General features: G+C 48.9%; 1 protein-coding gene across 37 annotated transcripts in view; it reads right to left on the reverse strand.

The window, feature by feature from the left end:
- The window catches only part of KIFC3 (kinesin family member C3), a 43,560-nt gene that overhangs the window by 740 nt on the left and 21,740 nt on the right, over window positions 1-21,080 (reverse strand). For 8 of the 37 annotated variants that reach the window (XM_034425579.3, XM_034425580.3, XM_087877341.1 and 5 more), the window contains 15 exons: window positions 20,080-20,145; window positions 18,084-18,224; window positions 17,770-18,009; window positions 17,488-17,661; window positions 16,154-16,301; window positions 15,845-15,975; window positions 15,602-15,713; window positions 12,940-13,121; window positions 12,373-12,477; window positions 9,134-9,264; window positions 8,463-8,586; window positions 7,140-7,269; window positions 5,353-5,582; window positions 3,381-3,515; window positions 1,850-1,982 (listed from right to left, as the gene is read on the reverse strand). In XM_034425579.3, the coding sequence (XP_034281470.1) occupies window positions 1,850-1,982; window positions 3,381-3,515; window positions 5,353-5,582; window positions 7,140-7,269; window positions 8,463-8,586; window positions 9,134-9,264; window positions 12,373-12,477; window positions 12,940-13,121; window positions 15,602-15,713; window positions 15,845-15,975; window positions 16,154-16,301; window positions 17,488-17,661; window positions 17,770-18,009; window positions 18,084-18,224; window positions 20,080-20,145 (2,182 nt within the window). Of the gene's footprint in view, window positions 1-910; window positions 944-1,849; window positions 1,983-3,380; window positions 3,516-5,352; window positions 5,583-7,139; window positions 7,270-8,462; window positions 8,587-9,133; window positions 9,265-12,372; window positions 12,478-12,939; window positions 13,122-15,601; window positions 15,714-15,844; window positions 15,976-16,153; window positions 16,302-17,487; window positions 17,662-17,769; window positions 18,010-18,083; window positions 18,225-20,079; window positions 20,146-21,080 lie in introns of all 37 variants that reach the window. The other 29 variants (XM_087877349.1, XM_087877350.1, XM_087877346.1 and 26 more) reach the window with 6 other exon arrangements.

Genomic DNA, 21,080 nt, shown 5'->3' on the forward strand with positions numbered 1-21,080 from the left:
GTGATTGCTGCACAGGAAGCATTTCAGACAATGAAGCTGTTTTTCCATCTGCAGCTGAGAGCCTCCAAGAGGCAAGAGGGGCTGTGAGCGGGGTGGGGGGGGAGCAGGAGGTGCTTCCACAACCCAGCAGAGGAGAAACCTGAAGAAAGCCACTTAGTGAGCCAGGTGCAAAAGCATTTCAGCACAAGGGAATAAAGCAGGACAAATTTGCCCATTTTTTACTTTTGTAAAAAGCAAAAATGCATTTGTTTGTATCTATCTAGTCTATTTTAACACGCAAAGGACATCGGTTTCCAGCCTAAGTTTATTTTTGCTGTACTTGTCTTCTGTAGCGTTTGTCCTTGCAGGTAAACCAGAAGAGGGACTGCAGAATTAAATCAGACTGAGAGGCAAGAAGCCAGGCATCGCAAAGTGGGCAAGGGAACATGACCAGGAGGGGGCTCACAAGAGAACACTGCAAAAATTCTGCTCTCCCCCCCCTCCACTGCCCCACCAGGATGCCAGGGGAGAATTTTTGGAATTTCTGCCCTCTGCAGTCCCAACCCCATCTGGCCCATTTCTGAAGTCTGTCTTCTGCCAACTTCAGCTACACGTAACACCTGTTGGTCCTGCACCATTCTGATTTTGGATCGTAAGCAGGCTGGCAGACAGAAGTCCAGGCTGCATTACACAATTCCTTCCAATATTCAGTTGGGTTACAAAGAATAAAATGCAACATTAAAGGGGAAAGTGAATTTTTTGGATTTCATGCTTATCCCCGGCTCAGTCTGATGTTAATTCTAGAGACAAGGAACAACTGACACCCAAAGGCAGCATCGATCCTGCTTTCCTTCTCATTTTGGCCACAGCAGAACTTAACGTCTTCTTAATCAGAGTAAGATCTTGTGATCCGGGCGTGTATTTAACTCACCTGGAGGCAAACAGAGCTTCTCTTAATTCCAGGCTGAAATCAAATGGAATAACTGAAGTTTGTCTCATAAAGCAGTAAATGGATACAAAAGCTGCTTTGATTAATGGAACACCAAGATATTGTGGATGATTGTTAAGCTTCCCTGAAGTATCTGGCTAACAACATAAGCAGATAAACATTTGACCAGGTGTTTCTAGTGAAGTTTGTGAAGAAGATGCACACATGACCACATGGCAATGAACGTGACCACAGGAGAGGCTTCTATATTGTCTGCTGTTCCATCACACTTGTCAGGCGCTTTGCTACACAACACGGCTATGACCATCAACTCCTTTTAAGCATCCTCAAAACGTTCCCCAAACCCAGCTCCTCTTTGGCCGAATCGGGCACACTGCTGCTTTTCCCCTTCTTGGGACAGATGGGAGGCTCCATCCCCTTCCAAAATTTCTCAGCCCAATGGTACCTTCAGGCATAAGCACCTCGTCTCTTCCCCTCTTCTGCCTTGAATGTCTCACATCTTCCAGGCTTGAACGACTCTGACAAGTGGGGGGAGGGCTACAACCTCTGCCCTCAAAAAGCCTCGGGCTGTTCTGCCAAGGGGCTGCTGGGAAAGATGCTGAGAGGGCAGCTCCCCCCCCCCATCCTCAGCACAGTTGGGCAGTGTTGGGTAATTTGCAGCCATGTGTTCCCAACTAGGCATACAAACAAACAAGGATACAAACAAGAACAAAAAAAAATCCCTGTGGCAAGAAAGGATGCCCACCTGGTTTGGGGATTCTTTGGTGGCATCAGGAGGACCCTACTGGGCACTCCTGCCAGATGCCCAGAAGGCTTCAGAGAAACAGACCAAGCTCCTCCCCTGACTGTTGGAGAAGGATGGAACCGGTGATTCCTTCTTTGAAGGAAGCCAAGCAGTTCTGCAACCAAAAGGGCTCTTACCTGCACTCGGGGGCTTTGCCCGAAGTGAGCTCGATCGCCCCGTTCGAGGAGAAGGCTGGGTTCGGATGCAGGGCTGAAGGGCGGCGGAGGGCTCCACCTGGAGACAAGCAGCCACAGGAAAACAGAACTGTGGCTGTTACCAGGAAGGTTCCTTCAGATGATGTGACAGGGGCTCCGTCTGCCAAAGCAATCGTGCACCCAAGATCTCCCCCCCCCCGACACCCCCCCCCCACTCCTTTCAACACCAGATTCAGATCCCACTTGGTGAAAGATGCCATCCCTCCCTCAGTGGTGAGTCATGGCTGGAACTGAGAGTGGCCATAAAGGAAATGTCCATGCCGGGAAGCCACGGAAGCCACCGGCCTAGATGAGATGCTGAGCCAACTGGGCTCACCAGACACATCGAGGCAGAACAGGAACTCTCTGGACCAAGTGCTCCATGCTCCCTCCCTCAGGGCAGTTGCACCCAGGGACACGGGACAGACACCTAAGTGACTTATAGCCTGTCATGTCTTGGAGGGCAGCTTTGAGGAAACCTTGCAGGTTGGGAAAATGCAAGCGGGCAACCTTTTTCGGCCATTCTCCAGCTGGCCACACAGAGCCTTCCAGAACCCTGAGCACAGAGATGCTGGCTTTTTTTTTTCTTTTTGCTGTAGCTCTGGAGAGTTTTAAGAGGAGCATTTCATTCGCTCCCATTTCCAATCCTATTTTACAGTCTTTGTCCCCAAAAATGTGCCCCTAAAATTCAACCGCTTTGCTCCCGAGAGTTGGGGAGTTCAGGGCCAACAAGAGATTGCTGTGGCCCACCTGGCCAAGGGGCTGCTTGTGGCCTCCCCTGCCGTAAGGCCAGGTGAGGGTGCTCCCCATTCAGGGCTCACCCTCAGCTCAGAGGGGCCGTGGCAGGCTGTTCCCCCCTCTAGCCTAGAGCCATCAGATCCCCAACAGATGGGACTGGCGCTGTGGCCACCTTGACGAAGAAGAGGATCGAGCACAAAATTGCAGCTTTAGGCTTAGACCGTTTTGCATCACCCCAAATCCTCAAAACTGCCCTCTTCAGTCCTGGAGCTGGGGGGGGGGGGGGAGTCAGAAGCTTGCACTCCCACCTTGAACCGTGCTTCAAGTTTCCAAGGGTCCAATGGCAGAAGCAGGCAGGCTGCAGTTTCCCTGCTGTGTCTCCTGGGGGATGTGTGAGGCTGGGGCCCTCGTCCACCTGCCACCGGGACCCCAGGCGCACGGAGGCTGCCTTCGAAAACCTATCCTTGCCGCTACGCCTGGCACAATCAGGACATAGCGAGCCAGGCTCTTTAACAGCCTGAACCGAGGCAACCCCTCACCTTCCTGGAAACGGCTAAGGAGGCAAACCAGGATGGCTGGACCCCCTTTGGGGACCCAAGCACCCATCTGCGGGACCCCCATGCTTCAGGAACTCTGAGGGAAATGGAAGGTTAGGGTGAGGGACAGCATCTTTCAAGGAAGGGATCTGCTTCACCAGGGGCCCCCAGGAAGCCCAGCAGGCAGGAAATCACAGTACCTCTAAGTGCTCCTGGCTGGTCCAGGAGCCCGTATCTGCCCTCCGAGTGCCAGGACCCAGTTCCACAGAGCGAACCCTCTCAGCAAACTTGAGGGAGCAGAGCGTCTCGCTTGTATTCTTCTCAACCGGAGAAACCTGTGAAACGAGAGGAGGAAATGGCACTCACAGCCCAGAGCCCACAAGTGACCCGTACGGAAGAGAAGGCTGCGTCTGTGCCACCCCAGGTGCCCCCAAAGGGCCGGCCAGAGGAGCTCTTGTGGCCGGGCAGCTGGCCTTCCTGGGATCTTGGCTCCGTCTCTAGGTCAAGATTGGCTGCTCGAGGGACCCCACTTCAGGAGCTTCTCAGGAAGCAAACAGGTGAGACAAGAAAACCAAATCCCAACAGAATTTGAAAGGGAAGCCAGCAGGGAAGTTGCAGAAACTGCTGGGAACCTTCTCCCTCGTCCTCCCAAGCTCACTGCACTTGCCCTGGGCCCCTTCAGGAGCTTACAGGCACACCATTCGCACACCAGATAAAGCCACCTCACCTCCCCGCCCCACCCCCACTGTGCCTCCCTGTCACCCACATACCCTTGTCAAGCCTCACACCCTTCCCCTCTCCCACCGGGCAGCAGCCTCCCCCACCCCACCCCGAGTCCTCCTGCTGCTATGTCTCTCTGATCACTGCGCACCCCTCCCTCCCTCCCTCCCTCCCTCTGGCCTGGACCACACAATTTCCTGCCGGCTCCCTCACCAACTTGGTTGTTGGAAGGCAGCAGGAAGTTGCAAGGAAATGCTAACATAAAAACCTGCCATTTTCACTTGGCGACGGCAAGGAGGGATTGCTGTCACTAAGCGATGTGGTCACATGACACCACACATTAGGACCACATCGTTCAGCCACAGAAATCCCGATTCTCATCACCGTTTTAGCCCAAGGACTCCCAGCATCGCTCTGAAGACAAGATGGGTGACATCTAAATATAAATAAATAAACTGTAACTGCAGTGAGGCTACAATATGCACGAAGATGGACAATTGCAGAAATAGTCACAAGAGAGGAATGGAGTGGGAAGATGAAAGAATTTACTGAAATGGCCAAATCACTTGTCTGATTAGGGAAGGACACATTTACTCCTTCTCGCCCTTCTGGTTTGGCCGGTTTTCCCCACCCTCCAATCTCCACCAAAGGCGCTTCTGCACAGTGTCTGGACAGAGAGTGCCAATCTCATTTTTGGGATCCATTAGAGCCACCCCCAGCTTGGATTCTGTCAGTGTGGTAAACCACAACCAGCCCTGAATATTTTCCAAACATGTAGCCAGACACCATCAGCCCCACTTTGGCCAGCCAGAGTGGTGCACCGAGTAGCAACTGCAAGAACGTGCACTGAGGAGAATTTGGCGGAGCAACATTTTATTCTCCACTAATTATTGTGGGGGTCAGAGGGGTATCCCTTTTAAGGTTTCTTGAGATATTTTTGGAGACTTGGGAGTTACTTTGAGCTTTTACGTATTTATTATATTTATATGCTTCCCATCTCACTTTGGGAGCAACTTTTGGAATGCTGCTTCAGATAAATAAAGATCCAAGTTCAGAAAACCAGTTTTAGTGTGCACGTGGTCCTGTCCCTGTTTGTGCTTTGTGGCCCAGAGCCCAACTGATGTGCACAATGGAAGGCAGGCTCTGGACTCTGGGAGGGGCCTCCGGTTGCTTTTTTCAAAGGAGGATTGGGTGATTGTCAAGAGCAGGGCAGGCACGCACAGTGGGGAGGTTACCCAGCCAAGCTATAAAAGCATTTTTTGAATGACCCCAAAAGGGTCAGCTAGAGAGCAACGTCAACCATTGAGGTACAGGATTCCTACGCCATAACATAACCGTCAAACAAAGAGCAAAGTAGCGGGCGCATCTGATGCAAAATCAGGACCCTGCATTTTGTCCCTGGATCACCTGAAAAATGAAAAACCCAAGTCCGTCTTTCTCTGAAACGCTCACCTGGACCATCATGAGGGTCTTGCTTTCACCACTGAGAGAATCCTGGAGGAGGTAGGTCAGCTTGGAGTTCCGAAATGGCACATGAGACTGGCGGGAACGCAGCGCATAGATCACGTCTCCCAAAGCCGAAAGCGACTTGTTGATGTATTGAGCTTCACGCAACCTGCTCCCTTCAGCACCAGATCTACCCACACGCTCAGATCCTGCCAGGTCTACTAAATTCAGCTTCCCTGGAGATAAGAATGCAGACATTGAAGCTGTTGTCCAAAGCTTCTTTCTTTTAGCTATGGGGTCCATGGAGGACCAAGATCCATCCAAGATATCAAAGGCTGTAATCTTTTGGGGAGGGGAGGGGCGGGGAGGGGGCAGGCCAAGTGATGAGCAAGGCTAAAGCACGTGTGTGTGTGGGGGGGGGGCTGTGGCAATGCCCTCTTTCACCCGTCTGCCTCCCCTTCTGTCTCTGCGGAACAGACGGCTCTCATCAGAGGCTTCAACTGAGTCTTTTGAAATGGACCTTTCAGATCAGACTTTCTTGCTGCAGAGGTCCACTCATCCACCAAATGGACTGACTGAAATCAATCTTAACAATATCACACAATAGCAACAGCACTTAAGACTTTACAGCCTTCTTTGACTTTTACAGAGTCAGCCAGTTGCCCCCGAGAATCGGGGTCCTCATTTTACCAACTCTGGAAGAATGGAAGGCTGAATCAACCTTGAGCTGGTGAGAATCGAACTCCTGGCAGTGAGCAGCGAGTTACCCTGCATTCCAACCACTGCACCACCATGGCACACAAGATGGATTGATGTTCTGGCTTGATAAAACGACTCCTCTGCCACCCACAAATTGAAAGCAAGCTGCTCCTCTTTTCATTCAGCATAAAAATGGCAATATTTCCTCTATTCTGAATAACTATTGTTATTTCGCATGCCATGGCATTGTGTCTCACTGACTTCCAATAAGAAGAGCTTACACCTTTATCAATTTTACAGCTTGCTCAAGCACAGCCCCCGCTGAAGACAGATGCCTGGAGCATTTCACAGAGGCCACCCCTGGCATTGGCCAAACTGCCTCACTGAGGGTTTAGGTTGCCTGAATAAGCCGTGATTCCTCGATTCCTCCGTGCTTCTGTGGAGGCAGGGAAGGGTATGAAATTCGTGTGATTTGCATGTTCACGTGAAACAATCTAATTTGAACATCTAAAAAAGTATGGTTAAGTTCTAGAATGCAATTATCCTTTCCATCTGCACTTTTTGGAATTTTGTAATGTAGTTCCTCAATCCTCCCCCCAAGCATACAAAATGGAAATATTTAAAAAATGGAGAAAACCCTTCACAAAGAGCCTACGTTACAGAAAAATGTAAAGAACTGCTTACACCTTTTTGCTGACGTAACATTCAAGTGAGTATGAGTTCTTCTCAAGAACAGAAGCTTTCTAGGAAAATATTGAACAACAGAATAACAGAGTTGGAAGGGACATTGGAGGTGCTTGAGCAGGAGGCCCTATGCCGTTTCAGACAGATGGCTGTCCAGTAGCTTCTTAAAAATCTTCAGTGATAATGTTAGTATTACAGAAAACTAAGGAGATGCATTGTCCGTTGTTCTGTGACTGCAAAAGGGCTGCCACCCGGGAATGCAAATCCCATCTTTTTCTCAGCACCCAGCCAGCTACTGCAGGAGCGCCAACTAGGATCCGCTCGTCTCCCGTCAGTCCCCCTGGCTAATGGTCAGGATATTCTCCTGGTTCAGCAATTCATTCTGAATCAGGGGAGGAATCCATACCAACCTGTGGTTTTTATTCCGGTGCTGCAATCGGTTCCCCTCACTGTGATCATGAGGAGGGCATGAGACCTGGAGCTGTGTTCGTTCAGGTAGGTGCACTCAGTTGCTCGGTTGATATGACCAAATTCAAAGACCTGGAGAAAAATGGAGGAACCGTAATGGAATTCCCTCAGTCTGGAAACGTTTGCAAAAAAAAACCACTGGCAAAATCCTGCATAGCCACCTCTTCCCTCCATCAAGGGGTGGTGTTAGAAACAGGATCAGAGGCATGAAGGAGGCTGTTGTGGCCTGTCGGCTGCCAGCCCCTCCAGCAGCCAACTCAGAGGAGGAGGAGGAGGCGTGGGAGTCAGGGTCAGCCTCAAGGCAACCTGAGAGCTCCAAGGGGGAAGAGGGAATGGAAGGGGCAGAGAGAGAGAGAGACGGAACCTGGGCTGTCCGTCAGCCCTCAGATGGAGAGTCAACAGCCCCCAGGTCTGGAGGTGGCTGATGAGGAAGAGGAGGAACAGCTGGGTCCAGTGCCTGATGCACGGATGCACAGAAGGCAGAGGAGAGGAGGGCAGTGGAAATCCATTGGCCGGTCCTTGGGATGGAAGAGCCACCGCTGCTAGCGAAGCCCCACCCTGGCTCTGGGGTTAAAAGGCAGGGGGTGGAGATGAATAGATCTGGCAGGCAACTATTCATCTTCCGGCCGGACTTGTTAGCCTGCGAGAGAAACCTTTTGCCAGGGCTGCCGGCATTCCTAATAAAGGAATATTTTGGGTTCACGTCAACGGGTTTGTCGTGTTTGGGGAGCTGGGTCAGAACATAGGCCCTGCCCTAACAGATACAGAGCATCTACGCAGCATCCAAGATTCTGTCACACCTTTTCCCTGCAACGGATCTGACTGGCAGGATTAAAGGTCTGAGAATTTAGTTTTCTTGGCTGGGAGCAGTTTTGGGGGGAAGAGAGAATAAGCTGGATCTGCCATGCTCAGTTTCTGATCCTCCTTTTCTCATCCCTGTCTGGTAGAAGGACTGAGCACCCGGGATGTCTCTGCCACTTTTCAGTTGTTCTTACCCGAGCACCAATTCATGGGGGAGCCCTCCACTCAAGGGCTAAACACACAATTGGTGGCTGTTAAAATCCCAAGCAAACTGGCTGGGGCATTCTGGAAGTGCAGGCAGCTTAAAGAGGCTGAGTGGGAAAACCTCAACTTCAACCCTCTGACTTGCCCAAACTCCAGCTAAAGCTCCATCTCAGGAACTGCTTGAGGAAGAGAACGGACTTCCCTCCCAGACCCCTTGGGTGGGACTGGCACACCAGGAAGCCCCTCCTGCCCCCACTAACCTGGTTGATGTCTTCCACACTATGGACAGGGAACTCAGTCAAGCCTGGAACATAAAGCTGCCCGCTGCCATCTGGGCAGAGTCTGATCTCCAGCTTTTCCTGGGGCTCCTTTCCAAGCAGGTCTCTGAAAGGGAGACAGTGGAAGTGCCGGTCATGCAGAATGCCTTCACCCCAGGAGAAGGAAAAGGCATCGAAAGACCATGCAAAGACGGAAGCAACTTCCTATTGTTAAGAGGCAAAAGGAAAGACAAGAATTGGCCTCTCCTTTAAAGGGCACAGCCCCAAACCCCATTCAGCTCTTCAGGGAAGCTGCCATTTTGCTGGAAAACCCAGAAATAAGGCTCTCATTTTAGTCCAAAAACTTTACTTTCTAACTCAAATAAAGTCAGACAAACCACAACCACGTATGGCTGCTCTGGCCTGAGGCAGGTTTGTTCACTTGCGTCGAGAGAGAGAGGGGGGGGGAGCTGGGCGATTGGGGGTGGGGGTGGGGGGAGCTGCTTTGGAAGATCACCAAGTGCAACTCCGAAGGCCCCCACCACCACCGCACAATGTGACTGTTGCTCCATCCAAGGCAGGCAGGGGCTGCCCTTCCCACCCGCCAAGGCCCCTCTTCCCAGCCATGTCCACGGAGGCCACACCTGCTGGAGAGGCTGGTTTCCTGCTGTTACCTGAGAGCCTCGTTATAGATTTCAGCCACGCTGACAGTGATGCTGTAATTCCAGTCGGGGGCCTTGGACTGAACCTCGGAGAAGAGAAGCCGCAGAGCCCGCTGGTTAATCCCGGGGTTTTCCGGGCTGCCCTGATGAGAAAGGCAGACATGAGTCGTGTTGATGTTAAAAGTGAAGGAATTCCAAGAGAAGAAACTGGAAGTGGCCATTTTAGAGCTACCCCAAGGGGCAGCCTGAGGGAGACCCTGAAAAAAAACAGACCTTGGCATTCTCATGACCTGCCAACTCCATCCCTGCTCTCTTTTCCAAGTCCTAGAGGGAGGGAGCACCCCGGAAAGAAAGTTAGGTCGAGGATCTGGTGGAGGTCAAGCCCCCATCCTTTCATTTTTTTAAAAAAATATATGTTTATTTTCTTAAAGAAAAAAAATGAAAGTAATTAAAAGTACAAACTAAGAGGAAAAAAACAAGAATCTATCTTATATTTTAAGATTTTCATTTCATTCCAGTATTTCATTACTGGTCACTGGTTTACCAATGAATTTGCTATCATAAGATCAACAATGAAAGAAATCATTGCAAGGTATCCCAGGATCTCTGCCATAGTAACACACATTGTTCCATTCTGATTAGTAGAAAATATTGCCTTTCTCAAAACACAGAGATCACACATTGCAAAAACCATTCCTTGACATTTGGAAAAATTCCAATTTCTTAATACAATTCTTTTTGCCACCACCCTTCCTGGAAATTGATTTGAGTGCCTTTTCAACTTGGAACAGTTCAAAAAAGGCCAAGTCAATTATTTGATATATTTTCCAAAATATTAATCTTGGTTAATCTTAGTTTGACAGACCTCAGTTTACTTTAGACAGGCTTCTCTTCCAAGCATCACCCCAAAATAATGGATAAAATTTACTGCATCCAAATTAATGTGAATGCTTTGTGCAAATTATTGGTTTCATTCTTCCTCACATCCCGAGCAAGTGGTCCATTAAACCAAGAGTTTAAAACTCTCCTTCTTTGTGATAGTGAATCCACTTGCCAGCTCAGTGATAATCACACATGCGATGGCGCTGCCCTTTCTCCTCAGGCTGGTGTTCAGACTTAACTGCTGCCTCAGGACCTGGAGCTTTCTACCAAGGACCTGAAAAGCTGACTTGGCCATCTGGCCTGGAGGTCAGAAAATGGTGTGGAACCCCTCAAATGGCTGTGCTGTTCTTGAATGGTTGTGCTTTCCCAGTGACTGCAGTGTATGGTTTTTAATTCTTTTAAACGTTTTGTATTGTGTATTGTTCTTTCCTCTTCATGGATTACTGCCCTGTCATGGCGAAGGGCCTTGTAAGATCCATGAATCAAGGCAAACTGGACATGGTCAAACAAGAGATGACAAGAAGATGAAACTCAAATACTTTGGCCACTTAATGAGAAGGAAGGACTCACTGAAGAAGAGCCTAATGCTGGGAACGATTGAGGGCAAAAGAAGAAAGGGACAGAAGAGAACGAGGTGGCTGGATGGAGTCCCTGAAGCAGTCGGCGTGAGCTTAAATAGACTCCAGAGGATGGTGGAGGACAGGAAGGCCTGGAGGAATGTTGTCCATGGGGTCGCGATGGGTCGGACACGACTTCGCAACTAACAACAATAAATTGTTCTTTTATTTTGGGGTTTTTTGGTACTCCTTATGTTTTGATTGCAAGCCACCCAAAGTCATGAAAGTGAAATAAGCAGTGTCAGGCCCTGTCCAAGAATGATGTAACACAATCCAAATGTAAGTCTTTATTTACTCACACCAATAGACAGACTCTTGCCAGACTTAACCCTTATTACTGTCACCCCAATAGAGATACCCTGAGAGATTCTAGGAGTGGCTACCCTAAATCCCTTCCTCAGCCCCGGCTGTCTCTTGCCTCGGCAAGGGCCCCCGGCCCTCCTTGGAATGTGCTCCCTCCTTCCTGGGCATCTGCCACTTTATTCTAGTAGTCCATCACAGGAGTCTATATAGAATGAATGAATGAATCAATCGATCAATCAATTGTTCTGCCCCATTGCCACTGGAATGGGGAGATATGACTGGAAACTAACTACTCAGATCTCCGAAGCCTTAAATGTGCTTGTCATCAGAACGCTGATGATGTTACCTCGTTTGAGTAATGAAACGTCTGCAAGAATGCCATGAAGCTCAGAGAGCCTCACGGACCTCTCATTCTTCTATTTCTCTCTCACCACTGAAACAACCGACCCCGTTAGCTTTTCTGGGTATTTTCTGGGTATTATTATTATTTTCCCCTTAGTTTTATGTGCACTATATGCACTTTTGTGATGTTGATCACAACATTGCCTTCATCACTGTTACCATCTATTTTCCAAACACGATTAGCTGCAGATAAGCAACACATCCCAGAAGGCTCACTGGTGGGTTCGTGGCAGACATTTGGGATTTCAGTGGCGCCCTGGACACAGAGCCCTGGGCCGTCTGATTGACAAGCCAGCGAACTCTGGGCGAGACCACTTGGCAATTACGTGGATATGGAGTTGATTTGAAACGTGCACTCAAGTAGAGCCGCTCAATGGCTTGGAAGGAGGGACAAGTGGATGACATGATACAAGAGGACAAATTTCTCTACTCTCCATTTTTCATTCATGACTTGGGTGAAGACGAGAAGAGCCTATTTACTGAATTTGCGGGCAACACTGGATGGGACAGCTAATATTCTAGAAGACAGAAAACCAATTGAAGTCCCTCTTGATACACTAGAGAAAAAGGGACTAAAATCTAAGAGAGAACAATGCAAACTTCTTCACTTAGGGTCCCAAAAATTAAATGTACAGGTACAGAATGGCTTAAAAGTTTAGAAACTGAGGATGGGTCAACAGGGTACTGTGACTGCAAAAAAAAAGCAAGACATGCAATTTTAGCATCAACAGATTCTCCAAATTGTAGGTAGCAAAAGTTCCATCATGCAGCACTGATGGGATTCCATCAATGGTAACATCTCCAATTCTGGATGCATTTTTTAAATCAGGATTCAGGTGAACTAGAAGGAGTTCAGAGGAAGGCAACAAGGATGAACAGGGAACAGAAATCAAGTCGCAGGAAAGGAGCGTGATGGAACTGGATATTGGCAGGTCAGCCACGATAGTTTCCATCCCGGCTCCCCTCGGTAGCGTTTTTCCTGGCTCTCTGAAACCGGCCTGGCTGGTCTGCAGCAAGCCTGACATGAAGGGAAGGAAAACAGCTCACCTCCATGGTGTACGTCTTGCCAGCCCCCGTTTGTCCATAGGCAAAAATACAAACGTTGTAACCATCAATGCATGATGTGATCAGCGCCTGAACTTCTCGGAAGACCTTTGGGAAACAAGACATGCTCAGAAATGCCCCCCGGCTGAAAAGGGGCCCAGAGGCACATTCGCATGAACTGTCCTTTTAACTAAGAGCTTCTTGATGCAGAAAGAAGAGATATTACAGGAATGATCTGTCAGATAACAGGAGCACAGAAACCCCCCGTTATTATATCTACTAGATTTCTATCCCACCTTTATTTTTTTTAAAATGACTCAAGGTGGCAAACATACCTAATACTCCTCCCTTCTCCCATTTTCCCCTCAACAAGAACCCCGTCAGTTGGGTTGAGCTGGAGGAGAATAACTGGCTTTTGTGCCCAAGGCCGGACTAGAATTGACCACCTCCTCATTTCTAGCCTGGTGCTTTAACCACCAGACCACCTGGCTCTTACAGTTGAGGAACCCTGCAAATAGGAGTTTCTTTCCAGGCCCCCCTGATTCTCTAGCCCAGAAGATCCTCACTTACGTCTTCTTGTGTTGCTTCTGGACGGAAAACTTTGTCCAGTTCAAAAGATACCAGCTTCCCTTTGTGCATCAGATGCAGGATGGCGTCATCATCAGGGTCAAAGGTGACTGCGCCCACAACTTCTGGCCCCTCACCATCCTCTGCTTGTATTGGCCTAACACGGCCAAACACTCGGATATTGCCTTTAACAGGAAATGAGACTGTTTTAACGGTAACAGAGACAATCCAACACCGTCCCCAAATTATGCTGCTGCAGTGAACAAAACCAAAAGTTCATAGAACAATAGAGTTGGAGAGGGCCTTGGAGATCTTCTAGTCCAACCCACTTGCCCATGACAGGATGTCTTATACCATTCTGGACAAATGACTGACCAGCCAATTTTTGAAAACCTCCAGTGATGGAGCCCTCACAACTTCTGAGGCACTGATTAATTGTTCTCATTGTCAGGAAATTTCTCCCTAATTCTAGGTCGGATCTCTCTTTAATAATCTTTCACCCATTAGGTCTAGTTCTGCCCTCAGGTGCTTTGGAGAGGAAGTGGACCCCCTCTTCTTTGTGACAGCCTCTCAGATATTGGAAGACTGCTGTCATGTCACCCCTTGTCCTTCACTTCATTAAACTAGCCATACCTAGAGTCCTCAATTGTTCATCATATGGTTTAGCCCCCAGACACCTTATCATCGTTGTGGTTCCTCTTCTGCACTCTTTCTAGTATCTCAACATCTTTTTGTATCATGGTGACCAGAACCAAGTATGGTCTCACCAATGCTGTATAAAGCAGTACCATCACTTCATATGGTCGTGAAACTAGCCCTTTGCTGATGCAACCTAGGACTGCATTATCCTTTTTGACAGTATCAGCACATTGATGGCTCATACTTAACTGGTTGTCTACTAGGATACCAAGATCCCTCTCATAATTGCTACTGTTGATCCAGGTGCCACCTTTTCTACTGTATACCTGTGCATTTGGCTTTTCTTGCCTATGAAGGAGGTTACTTTTCTTGTCACTGAACTGCATTTTGTTGGGATAGGGCCCAATGCTCAACTCTTCAAGGTTCTTCTGAATCCTGAGTCTATCATCTAAAGCAGGGGTGTCAAACCTACAGGCCGAATGCATCACACGCTGGCCACGCCCACGCCTGGTTTAGCAAAGGGAAAAATGGTCATGATACATCACGTGACGTTGCAAGTTTGATACCCCTGATCTAAAGTGTTAGCTAGTTTTCCCTAACTTGATGTTGTCTACAAATCTGATGAGTTCCCGTTCTGTCCCCTCATCTAGATCAATTATGAAGATGTTGAAGAATACTGGCCTAAGACAGAACCTTGAGGTACCCCACTGAATACTTCCCTCCATGTAGATGTAGTTCCATTGAGGACTACATGTTGAGTATGGTTGGTCAGCCAGCTATGAATCCATTTGTAGTGATGCTATCTATCCCATGTTTTTCTCTTACTAAAAAGTAGGTTTTGTCAAATGCCTTACTGAAGTCTAGGTAAACTATGTCACAGCTTTTTTCTTATCCACTGATTGAGTTTATTGAAAATAAGTTTTCCCTGGCCTGATCTGTTTCTGACAAACCCACGCTGGCTTTTATGTCTTTTTCATAAGACACAAATGTGGTCCTTAGTTATTTCCCCCCAGATCTTCCCAATATCGACGTGAAGCTGATTGGTCTCTATTGGTCCTCTATCCACCTTTTCCCACTTTTTGTAGACTGGAGCGCATCAGCCTTTTCCAATCCTCTGTTAGTTCCCCGATGCTCTAGGATCTTTGGAAGATTACGTTCAGTGGTTCCGAGATCATCTCTGCCAGTTTCTTCAAAACGCTGGGATGTAATGCATCAAGTCCTGGTGATCTGAACTCATGCAGAATGGACAATCCCAAAGATTCTTTTCCAAGCACCTTTCTTGGTTTTTCTTTGAAAACGTTTTGCTTCTCATCCAAGCGGCTTCTGCAGTTCTGACCCAGATGTTAGAACTGAAGTAGCTTCTTGGATGAGAAGTGAAACATTTTCAAGGAAAAAAGTAAGAAAGTCCAGTTGCCTTTAGGAAAAGCACCTTTGGCACAGCCATTACCTGGATGGTCGAGAACCTCCATAGACACCTAGAGTGGACAGGTGTTGCCTTACCATTTTCTTGCCTATTTTGACTTGCATTCCTATTCTGTCTCCCACAGAAGAGTACCGGGCTTTTAGTAGGATAGATTATTTTTGTTTCTTTTCATGAAGACAGATGAAAAGAATGAATCGAGCAGTTCTGCTTTCTCCCTGCTACAATGTCCAAGGTTCACTGTAAACCTCTTCCAATTCTGGACTCAAAACAGAGCTAAACAAGTGGAAGAGAGGTTTCCTGACTCCCATCCTCAACCCAAGAGATCCTCCAGGTACTCTCCCTGCCTGGGGAATTCCCACGAGTATCTTCCTTAATGGCTGCTTCCCTCAGTCAAGCGAGAGGCTTCTCACCTCTGGAATCACTTTGGCAGCCCCTTCATCAGGTGCAATCAAGTCCTTGGATCCCAAAATGTGCCTCCACTACGTCAGGCAAGTCCCCCCTCCCCAAATCAGCAACTTTGGCCAACAACTCAAGACCCATTACCAACACCCCTACTGTGCCCGCTTTGCACACAATGCATGCAAGGGAGGAGGAGGAGCAAACCTTTCAATCGCACCAGCTCGTTGTGACATTTCTTGCGGAGTTGCAGCTCCTTTCGGTATTTTCTCAGCAGCTCCTGGTTGGTGCTGCTCACTTCTTCAATGGCTTGGCCAATCTTGGGAGAAAGACAAGCTGCATTAGGGGCTTCTATGTCCCTCAGCCTTTCCCAGGCCCCTTCTGCTTCCTAGGAACATGAGCTGCTCTCCCTGGGATGTGAAAAAGGGAGGAAGAGGAGGACGAGCTCACCTCAGCCCTGGCGCTCTGCAAAGCCTCTTGCAGCAGAAGAGGGAACTCTTTGACCTGGCGCTTCAAGCTGTTGTAGTCACTAGTGAGAGTACGAAGCGCCGGCTGGAGCGTGAGCAGATTGGCCCGCACGCCTGCAAAAGGAAGAACTTCAAAGTTGGCCTGGAAAACGCTCACTTTCATTGGCTATCTCCGTTTTTAATTAACACCACTATCGGGTAACTCGGGGGGTGCTGAAAGAGTCTCCCAGCTGCCGCTCGGAAAGCAAATCCAAGCCGGCACAGGATGGGCCTCCAGGTCCAAGTTACGCACCTGCCAGATTTTCATGAACTGCTTTCATTTCTAGTTGTGCTTGAGCAAAAGCTTCCTCAATGGCTCGGTTCTTGTCCTCCTCCATGTTCTGCATCTCCTCCAGCATCTGCTCCCGGGACTGCTCTAGCTCGGATTCGTACATCGTCACCTGGAGGAGGATGGACATTTGAAGTTCTGAGGCTTCTCCCCGTCTTCTTGAGCAGGACTTGGGGAGCTTCTTCTGCCACTTAGGAGAAGGGAGGAGGGGCATCTCCAAGCAGGGCTTTTACTGGGCGATTGCTCTGCCTCACCAGGCTTTAGAGAGGGAGGGCAGATGAGGCAACCCCCTCCTGTGTCCTTTCTCAACTCTATTCTCATCTCTGCAAATGGCGATCCCCTGATCATCTTTGTTAAGGAGGAAGGCAATGAGCTAAGCAATGCTATTTCATCTGCAGCACTGGAAAGCTGCCCTCCTACTAGAATCCAGGGATAAAATTGTCCCTATAGGAAGTCCTCAATTTACGATGGAAATCGGCACTAATTTTCTTCAGTAAGTGTGACATCACATGACTTAACATCATGCAGTCCCAGTCGATTGTTACTGGGGAAGCTGGCAAGAAGTTACAAGTCGCAGACCAGCAGACAGGTAAGTGGCTGCAGCCAGGGAGGGAGGGAGCGAGGTGGTTTGCAGTGAGGGTCCTGGAGGATGTGCAAGAGTATGGTGAAAGTCAGGGAGGGAGCGTGAAAGTGTGCAAGTGGCTGGTGTGGCACAAGTGTGGTGCAAATGCAGAGGAGTGGAAAGGATGCGCAGGTGGGGAGACTTACCCCAGTGACTTGTGACTGCTGGCTTCCCCACTGATGTTTTGGGGAAACCAGCAGGGAAGATTGCAAACGGTGATCATGTGATCACAGAGTGCTGCAAACAGTTATAATTTTGAGCTGGTTGCCAAGTGCCCAAGTCACGATGTGGCAGGAAACGGTGCTGGGATGGCGGGAACTCTGAGGACTGATCATAACCACCATTCGTTCAGCACAACTTTGAATGGACGCTGAAGGAATATTTGTAGGTCAAGGACGCTCTGCACTTAGGAGCCCACCAGATTTAGGCTTGAGAAGGGAAGGAACCACAGAGAGGGGGTGCCCGGCTGATTAAAGTTGCAGCAGCAAAGAGGAAGTGGAGCCGCACCATTTAGAACCTGGACTCGGGTCCTTCCCTGAGGGACCAGAAGCCAAAGAGAAAGAAGCACCAGTGGTGACCTCAGTCCTCCGAGCAAGAGTCCCCCTGGAAGGCCTCGCCTCCTTCTTCCCCTCCGCCTCCGACCTTCTTTCTCTCCCTAGTGCTTGGGAGGGCTTACCTGGGCCCTGAGCTGAGCCGCCACCTTCTGGGAGCTCTGTAGCTGCTGCTCCATCTCCTTCAGCACCTGCCTCTGCATCCCAACCTGGTCCTGTAAGTACTGGTTCCGTGATTGGGCTTCGCTGAGGGCCTGCTTGGTCTTGGAGGATTCAACTTCCATCGTTTTGACGACATACTACAGGAAGCAGAACAGAACAGCCCAGACTGAGCCAACTCCCCAGAGCTGGGAAGAGAGGAAGAACTGGCCTGTCAGTCCCCTGGCGCTGCACAACGCCATCCTCACCTTGACCTGATGAGGCTGGGCCTTGAGGCTTGCTATCACTTCCTGGCTGTCCCGCAGTCTCCGGCTCAGACGCTCCTCCTCCTCGGCCCTCTCTGCCAAGGAGTCCTTCAGCCGCAGCTCTACCTCCGCCAGACGGTTGGTCTTCTGCTCCACCTCCAGGTCCAACTCCGAAAGGCGTCCTTTCACGTCTTCCGCTTCCTGCTTCACTTGTGCCAGCTTCTCCTGCAACTTGACGTTCTCCTGCGGGAGGAAGGAAAAGTCCCTAAGGAACAGGCCCACCTACAGGAGGGCCAACCGGAGGAGCAATGCCTCACCTGGCTGTGTGCACAGTTGGTGCATCTGACCGAATGCTTCCTCAGCTCCTGCAGCTGGGCCTCACACAGCTTTAACTCCTGCTTTAAGTGCACGTTTTCTGCAAGCAAGAGGTCTCTATGCTTCTCCAGGTCCGTCCCACCCTGTGAAGAGGCAGGAAAGGAAGAGAGGTCAGGTTCACGCTTTCAATGCTAAGAAAAGAGAATATTCGTAGCTCAGGGTTGACATGAGGGATCCTCGGTGCTCTTGCAGGCGTTTCATGATCCAAACTAGGTAACATCATCAGTGCTAGGGATGATGATGTTTTGCCTAGTTTGGGTCATGAAATGTCTGCAAGAAAAGTTCAAAGAACACCAAGGAGCCCTCACTCTTTCAATGGCCAGGCTCCCTCCCAGAGAAAAGGCCAGACAGGAAGAGAAGAGAAAAGGTCCTTGACAAAAATATTGGAAATCTTAAGAGCATATTTCATCTCCTCAGTGGTTCCAAGTCTAAGTCCAAGACATCTAACTGGATTTAATTATCAATACTGTGCACGGATGAAGATTTAGACGTAATTCAGTCCAGAGTTCTTTTGCTTATTTGAATGCAGCATTCATTTCTAATGCATTTACCGGGGGCAAAACATTACAATCTAAAACTATGGAAAACTGAATTAAATTATTCCTATAACCGTCCTAAACGCACTGCTTGTCTTTGTGTGCACGCAGATAGCAAATAATGACAGGAGGAGGCGAGCTCAGCCTGGGCCCTGCTCAATAGAAAGAAGGGCCGGAGTAGAAGGGAGCTTCTTCTCAGACAATCTTTGGAAGACATCAGGAGACTGAGCAAAGGCCTGCAGAGGGAGGAGGAGGAGGAAAGGCTCCAATGAGTCACAGTCAAACAGAAGACGGACTCGCTATAAACAAGCCCAGCAAATTAGGCGGAAGGCTGTAGCGTCAGACTGCACAACACAACACCTGTGGGTGTCATCTGTTGGGCAGAGAGCCTACCCAAATGAAGGCAACAACAACATAAACAAACCCCAATTGATCTAGCAATGAAAAGCATGTGTGTGTGGGGTGGGTGGGTTAATTATTGTTTTTCCTTCAGAACACCCTCGTAATTTGTACAAATGAACGTTGCATTGTACACCACATGGCTTTGATTATCAGGTATTAACATACACACGGCAGGGAGAGGCTTTGGTTTCCTGTGCTTATTTTCTCAAGCAGAGTCCCTGCTCTTCTGGCTCAGAGAAGGCAGGCCAGAGTCCTCCAGGCTCAAAGCAAAGCTGGCACCAACTTCTCCCCTCCTGGCAACTCCTCCGCTCTAGCCATGCCCTCCTTTTTAAAATAAAAATAAAACCTTGACAAAAATATTTCCTCCTGACCAGACCAGTTCATAGCTTCCTCCAAGTGCCCACAATCCCTATCCCTCCCAGCCAACATGCCCGAAGCCCTGTCAGTTGTAGACGATGGAATTTGTAGTCCAGTACCTCCTGAAGGCTCAAGAAGGGAAAGCCATTGTCAAAGAAGGGCTTGTGAAGGATCCGGGGGCCAGTGAGGCAGGGGAGGAAGTGGGTTTATCTGCCATGGAGCAATGCCAACGGCAGGCCTGAGCGGAGCTGTTCCTCGAAAGACCAGCGCAAGGATAGAAGGCTGGCACTGACGCAGACACATCTGCCTAAATTTGAGTAGGATGTGGCTGTTTCAAACCAGGTTTTGTGAGTTTCAGAAATAACACAAGGTTAGCAATTCAGTGTGCTGCACTTCCCATAAGACACATCGCTCTTTGGAAGCTTTGGCACACAAATGCAATGGTCAGTTAGCTAATAACAACTGTTGGGGTTGTCAAACTAGTACCAAAATCCAACCCTGCAGCGAGTTTGAAAAAACTACTGGACACACCATCTGGGATTCCTTCCCTTATTTAAGGCTGCATCATACACACAAGTGGAATTTGACTGATGCTGACCTTGGAAGTCCTGACTGGAACCAAGAGAGAAGCCCCCCAACTCACCAGCGTGGAATGAAGCCTATTCATCTCTTGAGCTGGCTTTGGGAGTCTGTCCTTCAGGCTTTCTGTCTGCCAATACAAAAGAGGGACTGAAATACAACATTCATTTATTACACAAGGAGTTTATTTATTTTATTAATTTATTACACATGGAAATGCTAAGTTAAATTCCACCTGCCAACTTCTGCTTTACAAGTTGCTCAGTTGTTTGAAGTTTGGCTCTGGTCTCTCAGCTCCAGTTTTTTAATTCTACTGGCTTATCTCAAACATCAGACTCATGAATTCTGCCAGCCAGCCTCTTGCAAAAGTCATCTTAAGCAGCAGCTGCCAATTCCTTGGTGAGCCAAGAGGAAAGACGGACGGAAGCGTGGAAATGCCTGTCTTGCATACCCAGCTAGCAAAGGGCGCCGTGCACCGTGAGGTTAGCCATGAGAGCAACTCTTCCAATGTTTATTAAAAGAACGGGAAGCCCAGATGAACACACAACTGGGTTTCACCAGAAACTGAGTAAAGGGGAATCTTTCCACATCTTTCCATCTGTAGCAGAGTCATAAGATCCTGCGCAATAAGGAACAAGCCAAGCCCACAGAGAGTATCAAAGTGCTGAGAAAGTTTCATGCAAACAGTGAGGCTGAGAGCAGGAGATGACAGACCTTCTTCGCCTGGCCTGGGAAAGGCACTGGAGGGAAAGCTGAAACTCCTTTGCAGGGAAGGCAGTTTCACACCGTTTGGCATTTTCTAAGCACTTAAGATTGTTTCCTGCAACCGAGGCCAGCTGCAGATCCAAAGGGCCATTTCTCTTCAAGCCACGGCTGGAATTGAGCTAACTCAAATTCCCTTTCTGGGCTATAAGACTCAACCTACGTGTGCTCTGGACGTTCCTATCTGTCTGGAGCTGCAGATTAACCAAAAGGGGCACAATTATGTGCCAATTAAACATTTAGGCATGCTGGCAAGCTGGAATTGTTTTAGAGAGAGGGAGAGAGAAGGAAAGAGAGGGAGAG

The sequence above is a fragment of the Pantherophis guttatus genome, chromosome 11, assembly GCF_059756535.1.
Source record: "Pantherophis guttatus breed Tessera chromosome 11, ASM5975653v1, whole genome shotgun sequence".
Taxonomy (NCBI): domain Eukaryota; kingdom Metazoa; phylum Chordata; class Lepidosauria; order Squamata; family Colubridae; genus Pantherophis; species Pantherophis guttatus.